This window comes from Primulina tabacum, chromosome 4, assembly GCF_025594145.1.
Source record: "Primulina tabacum isolate GXHZ01 chromosome 4, ASM2559414v2, whole genome shotgun sequence".
Lineage (NCBI taxonomy): Eukaryota > Viridiplantae > Streptophyta > Magnoliopsida > Lamiales > Gesneriaceae > Primulina > Primulina tabacum.
In genome coordinates, this window is record NC_134553.1 from 17,429,154 (window position 1) to 17,438,132 (window position 8,979).

General features: G+C 39.0%; 1 protein-coding gene across 1 annotated transcript; it reads right to left on the reverse strand.

Annotated features, from left to right (window-relative positions):
* Nucleotides 1–4,300: 4,300 nt before the first annotated feature.
* On the reverse strand, nucleotides 4,301–4,897 carry LOC142541882 (uncharacterized). The gene is made up of 3 exons (XM_075648337.1): nucleotides 4,695–4,897; nucleotides 4,568–4,646; nucleotides 4,301–4,474 (listed from the first exon to the last, which is right to left on the reverse strand). The coding sequence occupies exons 1-3, from the start codon at nucleotides 4,895–4,897 to the stop codon at nucleotides 4,301–4,303; spliced, it is 456 nt and encodes a 151-aa protein (XP_075504452.1).
* Between the last annotated feature and the right edge of the window lie 4,082 nt (nucleotides 4,898–8,979).

Here is an 8,979-nt window from a genome sequence, read left to right on the forward strand (position 1 = left end):
AAAATTTCAAATGCGGTATTTCATTTTAAGTTGGGTTTGGGGCATTCTAAATAATTTATTTAGTATTTAACCTTTTAAAGCCTAAATTGTTTATTAAGTGATTTTGAAGCTTCAATATTTTAAAATTTTAATGGTTGTGTGTTTTATTTAATTGGGGGATTTTGTAAATGAGGGGATTATCTTTTAATTAGCATTTTTAATTGTTAATTTAGCATATTATATTCCCCTAATTTACTAAACTCACGCACACACACATTATTACACACACCACTCACGTAAGCCACACACACATATTTCATTTGCACACACACATTCTTCCATCTCATTTTCTTGAGAAAGAAACCTAGGGTTCTAAGATACACAGCAGCCGCCCCTTCCCTCTCCATATTCTCCAGCAAATTTCAGTGATTTTATTGCAAGAAATTAGTGTCACGTTCGTCCCGGATCATTCCTCGCACTCGTTCCGCGTCGGAGTCGTCGTTTTGGTAACGTTAAACATCAAAAGGCACGTATAATCTCTCTTTTCTGCGTCGATCATGTCACAGTATGTGTTGCGTTGTTTTTATGCGTAAAATCCATGTATGATGTGTAGTAGTTTGAGCAGGAAATTTATCGATGCGTATTGAAATAGTTTTTAGATCTAAAATCCCGTTTTTCACTGTATTTTGAGTTACTGCGATTTTTCAGTCGAGAATCTGAGATAACTTCCAACACAAAAAATGTAGAACTTTTCGATACCTTCGATTTGATATAAGATTCGAAATTTTTGGATAAAAATTGAGTGAGTTATGGCATTTTTCGTGGGACTGCTCAAACTGCGTCTTCAGAAAATTATGATATTGATGCGTTCTAGAAGTTTATTTGTTGCAGGCTTCGATGGGGATCGACGGGCGATCGTTTTTGCGTCTAGGTATGATTATTATGATGTTGGGTTGGTATTTTGTCTGTCGTTTAGTGTCGATAGGTACTCAAGCACCTTAGTAGTCGTAGGAATCGAGTTGGTGTCAATTACCACGTTTTTGAATTGTATGTGCCATAGGGTGAACATCGTTGCTTTGGATGTTGTACGAAATTGATTTAATGTTATAGCATGCTAGGATGGGTCTCGGGGTGTCGATTCATAGTCCGTGCAATCGAGTCTAGAAAGTTAAGCAAAACATGTACAAAAATTTTCGTAAGTTCGCGTTCACAGTAGGTACACGAACCCATACACGGACCTTGACACGGGGTCCGTGCCTTTGTTTCTTTCACGGTGTCATCCTTGCGAGCCTACACGGACCCCTAGGCAGACCCTAGCACGGGGTCCGTGTCCTCATTTCTTCCCAAGTTTCACTTTTGCGCACCTACACGGACCCTCACCCGGACCTCAGCACGGGGTCCGTGCCTTCCCTTTTCTTCACGAGTCATTCCACAGCACCTACACGGACCCGGAGCCGGACCTGGGCACGGGGTCCGTGTACTTGAGTTTTTGGGAAATATTATGGTATGCTTAGAGGTTGATGTCTTGGTTTAGTGTAATGTTTAATAATGTCGAGTCACGGGAATTTTAGAACACCCTAGGGAAATGTATGAACTCGTGAGTAAGCTTGTTTGTTACGTCTAAGTTACACCCGTTAAGTTTATGAATTCACGTTAGTATGTTGCAGCAACGACCCCGGTCGAAGTCCAACGAATCCCTCAACGCCAAGTAAGGAAGTTGACGTGCAAGAAAATATTTTAAGTTTTTGAGGTATGCTAAATGTCTTGTGACACAATTGAATGGGTTTGGAAGTCGGTGAACGTGGCCGAGGACCTCTCCACCCCGTTAAATTATGAACGGGTTAGATCGTGGTTGGAAAGCGTTAAATTATGAACGGGGACCAACCAGCCCGTTAAATTATGAACGGGGATCTCATGTATGTGGCAGTGGATACGTCCCTGTCAGCCCAGTACTGTGGTTTGTCTGATCAGGCGTTTATTATGTATGGGTCACTTGCTTTGAAACATCCTCTACGCAAAATGAAATCATGTATGTTTAAGTATGAACAAGTACGCAAGCATGTTTATGTAAGCTTTTAAGTTATGGCACGTCTATGTATGTATGCAAGTTCAAGCTCATTTCAAATCCAAGCTTCAAGTATGTATGTTCTATTTTAAAGTTGCATGCGATTTTATTATGTATTACTTGCTATTCTCTGTTTATACGTGTTGAGTCTTTAAACTCACTAAACTTGATCGATGCAGGTTTGGATGTCTATGAGAAGACATGAGGTGGGGACCAAGGAGCAGGCTTGGGCTGAGCAGGAGGCTAGACCCGAGGACCGCCCACGTTATTTTAAGATTTTAAGCATTAAAATATTAATACTCTGATTTTACGTTTTGATACGAGATGTTTTGAGCAAGCTTTTCTTTTAGCAAAATTTTTATTGGTAAATGGATGATGTAGTGACGACCGTATTGATTTTATTTTCGTTTTCAAGAAAATTTTTAATTTTTCCGCAAATTTTAAGTAGTAAAAAGTACGGTACGTCACAAGGGTTTTCTTTATTAGGTCTCTAGGTGGGCTTTTAGGTGTAGTTAAGGACCTTAGTTCTTTTATTTAATCCTTGCTACTATAGACCCATTAAAGAGCTAACTAATTCAATAATTAATCCACTAGAAGTCCAAGTGATAATTAAAAATATTTGGTGTCACTAGTCTCTGTTATCGTTAATCTGAACTTCTCATTTTCTATCAAAAGTTTTCGTCCCCTGCTAAAAATAAATTTGTTGTTTTCCTATTTTGGAATACTGAATCTCAAGTTTCCAATTCCTAAACTTCTAAAAATAGACATCATTTCAAAATCACCCCTGGTTTACTCACCTTGGCCATACATCGTATTTTTGATTGCAGATTGTTAGCATTCATAATATTCGGTTAAATCTTCATTAAATCATACCAATACTTAAACATAACTTTAAGCCATGTATTTAAATAAATTATAATTAATTTTCATGCATGCATGTTAGTGTGTTTGGGTTTTTGGGCGTTACAATTCCTCTCCCCCCATTAAAAAAATTTTGTCCTCCCACCCGAAAAGATTACGGTAGCGGCTCCTTATGTCGGTCTCAATCTCCCAAGTAGCTTCATCTTCTGAATGATTCATCCACTTGACTTTGACCTTCTTGATCAACTTATTACGTAGCCATCTCATGCGTGCTTACCTAAAATCTGCATTTGTTTCTCCTCGTAGGACAAGTTTGGCGTAAGCTGCAGTAGCTCATAATTCAGTACATTTGATGGATTTCACATGTACTTGCAAAGCAAAGAAATGTGGAAGACATTTTGAACTTCGGGTAGATTAGGTGGTAAGGCCAACTTGTAAGCCAACGCTCCAACCCTTTCCAAGTTCTCAAACGGTTCAATAAACCTCGGACTGAGCTTGCATTTCTTCCTGAACCGCATAACTCCTTTCATGGGTGCTATGTTGACAAAGACGTGAGCACCAATGACAAAATCGAGATCTCTCCTCTGTTTGCATAATTCTTCTGTCTAGTCTACGCCGTTTTCATACTATCCTGGATCCTGACTACCAAATCCGCAGTTTGCTGAACAATATCCGGACCAATCTCGGTTCTCTTTCCGATCTCATCCCAATGAATCGGTGACCTAAAATTCCTCCCGTAAAGAGCCTCGTAGGGAGCTATACCTATGGACGACTGATAGCTGTTGTTATAGGTAAACTCCACTAGCGGCAGCTTTGGCTCCCAACTACACCGAAAGTCAATCTCAGAAGCCTATAGCAAGTCCTCCAAATTTTGGATCACTTTCTCCGATTGGCATGCAGCCTGGGGATGAAAGGCCGTACTAAACAGCAGCTTGGTCCCCATAGCGGAATGAAGACTCTTTCAGAACGATAAAGTGAAGCGTGGATCTCTGTCTGATAACATAGACACTGGAATCTCATGCAGTCTGACTATCTCTCAAATATACAGATCGGCATACTGTGACATAGAGTATGTCTTCTTCACTGGCAGGAAAAGAACTAATTTAGTTAGACGATCCACGATAACCCAAATAGTAGCGTAGCCCTTCAATTGTTTCGGCAAACCAACCATGAAGTCCATCGTAATATTCTCCACTCTCCACTTGGGAATGGGGAGCGGCCTCATCAACCTAGTTGGTCTCTGATGCTCTGCCTTCACCTGTTGACAAGTTAGGCATTCTAAGACAAACTTCTGAATGTCTCTCTTCATACCCGGGCACCAATAGAGTAACTGTTGGTCTTTGTACATCTTCGTACTCTCTGGATGGATAGAGTACGGCGAAGCAAGTCCCTCCATCATAACTCGACTCTCAACGAATCACCATTATGCACCCATGAACAGCCTCTATATCTAACAATGTCATCATACACAAAATACAAAGTGCTGCCCTTTGATTCGGCCCTCATCTTCCACTTTCGCAACTGCTCATCATTAGACTTCTCAGTACGAATGCGGTCTCTCAGAATGGACTGCAAAGTAGATAATCTTGGAGCGTGGCCACTCGCATAAATCTTTAGGTCGTACCTCTAAATTTCTTTCTAGAGAGGTTTCTGTACTGCTACCTCCAAAGCTAAATGGCCTACCACTGCTGTCTTCCTCCTCAATGCATCGGCCACCTCATTAGCTTTTCTTGAGTGATAGCTAATGTCCCAATTGTAGTCCTTAACCAAGACCAACCATCGCCTCTACCTCATGTTCAGCTCTTTCTCAGTAAAGAAATTTTTGAGGCTCTTCAAATTGGTGAAATTCTTGCACCTCTCACCATACAAGTAATGTCTCCAGATCTTCAATGCAAAAAAAATTGCAGCTAATTCAAGGTCGTGCGTCGGATAGTTCTTCTTATGAATCTTCAGCTGTCTTGATGCATAGGCGATCACCCTATCATTTTGCATCAGCACGGCACCCAAACCGAGCTTCTAAGCTTCGGTGGATAACACATAATCTCCTTGCCCGGTAAGCATCGCTAGAACTGGTGCTACAGTAAGTGCTTGCTTCAACTTCTCAAAACTGCTCTAACACTAGGCACTCCACACAAACTTGATATTTTTCTTCGTCAAAGCTGTCATAGGCACTGCAATAGACGAGAAGCCCTTGATAAACTTGCGAAAATTACCAGCCAATCTTAAGAAACTGACCACTCCTTCATAGCTTCGACCTTAGACGGGTCGACCTATACTCCATCCCTCAAAATAATCTGGCATAAGAACTCCACATTCTCCAGCCAGAAATCACACTTCCTGAATGGCAAACAAATTACGATCTCGAAGCACCTGTAGTGCCGTCCTCAGATGTTGACTATGCTCCTAACGATAAATTGAATAGATCTTAATGTCGTCAATGAACGCAATAATAAATTGATCCAAAAACGGATGAAATACGCGATTCATGAGATCCTTGAAGATCGCTGGCGCGTTTGTTAACCCAAATGACATCACAAGGAATTCGTAATGCCCATAACGAGTTCTGAAGGCCGTCTTATGAACATCCACTTCTTTGAATTTCAACTCTCTGGATATTACTAGATTTTTTCTTGGATCAGGATTGTTCATTTTCATTATTCAAAATTCTGAAGTATTTTCACTATTGAAAATACTATGTATAATTAAACAATGATCAATTTTTATAATACATGATTTAGCATAATTAAATAACTATTATTCAATTACGTAATCAATTTAGTTAATTAACTTTAGACTTCTCTAGAATATTCCACGAGAATCTTACATAGTAGTCATTACTAGTCAATTATTATTTAATAGCATATTTTGAATTCACTAATTAAATAATTGTGAACTTCTTAAAACTCCGATCGATCTGCAACATCAATGTAAAGAAGGTACAAATCTCGTTCATGTAATGCAAAACGAATATTTCGAATGACAAAATTTCAAATGATTCAATTTTTACAACTGCCTAATTTTTAACTTATTTCACTAAATTAAGCAGTTGCACTCTCCTTGCCTAATTTGCAATCAAGCTAACTTGTACAACTTTCAATAATGAAATATATAATTATAAACTCTTTTATAAGGAATACGTTTGATACCCATCAACCTAAAGTCTCCAAATTCAACTTATTGAATTTGAATATATCAATGAGAACACAAAATCTAATACTTGTGTGACCGTCAGTGATTCAGGAAAACAGCTAGACGTGGGTTCACAACCTCATGTGTTTTAGAAATTTTGTTCTTAATCGAGCTTACCCTAATAAGTCTCATTCTTATAATCAATTCCTTGATAAAAATGTCATAACTTAATTCTGATTGCACCCACTGGATAATGGTAAGAGCGTCTAGTAGCCTCGTCCCGTGCCCACTAGGTATTACTGATATTTTCTACAAGAATCACTAAGTTATGGTCAGCGTAAAGTACGGTCCATTCACTCATATATCCGGATCGAATATGCAACAATTGGTATATCAATAGTTGCTAATGAATTTGATAATAATGTGATATATTTTTGAGCAATAATAAGGACATGATATCTGAAACTAAAGAAACACATTTCCAAAATGCACAAGTTTTACTATGGCTAGAGTTTCCTTGTACTATTAACTCATAATATTGTATAGGATATCCACACCTGTGAGTGAGCGATGGATCCTCGGCTACAATAAATTGGCTCCTAAGAATTTTGAAATTACACTCAATCTCACCACCTAATGGTCCTCAATGGAGTCGGTAAATTGATCAAAGTTCATGCTATAGTAGAGCCTCCACATTGTTCTGGATCTAAGAAAAATGGTGTACAACTATAACCACATACTTAGCCACTCAATAAGTGATAACCACTTGGAAAGTCCAAGTGAAGGTTGCTTAGTGTCTTATGAAATGAGCACACATATTTTTGAATGGACATCTTCATATCCTTACTAATGAAATACACATATTTTTGAATGGACATCTTCATATCCTTACTAATGAAATCGACGTTTACTTCACAAATACTAGTCTCAAGTTCCAATGACCTTTATCCTTATTTTAGTCTGCTGAACCTAATTGTAAACAATTTAGAATATATAGTACATTTTATAATGAATTTCATTATCTACTAGACTCGTGGTGTAACGTACCGTACTTTTACTACTTAAAATTTGCGGAAAAATTAAAAATTTTCTTAAATATAAACATCCATACCGTCGTCAACTCATCATTCATAAAAATTTATATCTTTGAAATCATCCATCACCAATAAAAATTTTGCTGAAAGAAAAACTGGCTCAAAACATCTCGTACCAAAACATAAAATCAGAGTATCAATATTTTTATGCTTAAAATTATAAAATAACGTGGGCGGTCCTCGGATCTAGCCTTCCGCTCAGTCCAAGCCTGCTCCTTGGTCCCCACCTCTCGTTTCATCATGATCATCCTCACCTGCATCGATCAAGTCTAGTAAGTCTAAAGACTCAACACGTATAAACTGGAAATAACGAGTAATACGTAATAAAACCACATGCAACTTCAAAATAGGGCGTACATACTTAAACTTGAACTTGTAATAAACTTGAACGTACATACATAACATAGACGTGCCATATCGTGAAACTTTTCATGACATGCTTGCATACTTGAACATACTTGAACATACATAACTTCATCATTTTGCGTAGAGAATGTTTCAAAGCTAGTGACCCATAACATAATCGCCTGATCAGACTAAACCACAGTACTGGGCTGACAGGGACATATCCACTGCCACATACATGAGATCCCTGTTCATAATTTAACGGGCTGATTGGTCCACGTTCATGATTTAACGCTTTCCAATCACGATCTAAACCCGTTCATGATTTAACGGGGTGGAGAGGTCCTCGGCCACGTTCACCGACTTCCAAACCCATTCATAAATTGGTCATAAGACATTTAGCATATCTCAAAAATTTGAAATATTTTCTTTGCACGTCGAATATACTTACTTGGCGTTGACGGATTCGTTGAACTTCGATCGGGGTCGTTGCTGCAACATACTAACGTGAATTCATAAGCTTAACGGGTGTAACTTAAACGTAACAGTCAAGCTTACCCACGAGTTCATACATTTTCTTAGGAAGTTCTAAAATTCCCGTGACTCGACATTGTTAAACATTGCACTAAACCAAGACATCAAACCTCAAAGCATACCATAATATTCCCCAAAACTCAAGTACACGGACCCCGTGCCCAGGTCCGGCTCCGGGTCCGTGTGGGTGCGGTGGAATGACTTGTGAAGAAAAGGGAAGGCATGGACCCCGTGCTGAGGTCCGGGTGGGGGTCCGTGTAGGTGCGCAAAAGTGAAACTCGGGAAGAAGTGAGGACACGGACCCCGTGCTAGGGTCCGTCTAGGGGTCCATGTAGGCTCGCAAGGATGACACCGTGAAAGAAACAAAGGCACGGACTATGAATCGACACCCCGAGACCCATCCTAGCATGCTATAACTTCAAACCAATTTCGTACAACATCCAAAGTAACGATGTTCACCCTATGGCACATACAATTCAAAAACGTGGTAATTGACACCAACTCGATTCCTACGACTACTAAGATGCTCGAGTACCTATCGACACTAAACGACATACAAAATACCAACCCAACATCATAATAATCATACCTAGATGCAACAACGATCGCCCGTCGATCCCCAACGAAGCCTGCAACAAATAAACTTCAAGAACACATCAATATCATAATTTTCTGAAAACGCAGTTTGAGCAGTCCCACGAAAAACGCCATAACTCAGTCAATTTTTATCCAAAAATTTCGAATCTTATATCAAATCGAAGGTATCGAAAAGTGTTACATTTTTTGTGTTGGAAGCTATCTCAGATTCTCGACTGAAAAATCGCAGTAACTCAAAATACAGTGAAAAACGGGATTTTAGATCTAAAAACTATTTCAATACGCATCGATAAATTTCCTGCTCAAACTACTACACATCATACATGGATTTTACGCATAAAAACAACGCAACACATACTGTGACATGATCGATGC

Bases quoted from the DNA above. Each gene is read 5' to 3' on its own strand.
- LOC142541882 (XM_075648337.1), bottom strand. From the start codon at position 4,897: ATGCAAAATGATAGGGTGATCGCCTATGCATCAAGACAGCTGAAGATT. The intron at 4,647-4,694 runs GTAGAGGCGATG...TTGGGACATTAG, and splicing joins GAGAAAGAGCTGAACATGAG to CTATCACTCAAGAAAAGCTA. The intron at 4,475-4,567 runs GTAGCAGTACAG...TCTACTTTGCAG, and splicing joins TAGGCCATTTAGCTTTGGAG to TCCATTCTGAGAGACCGCAT.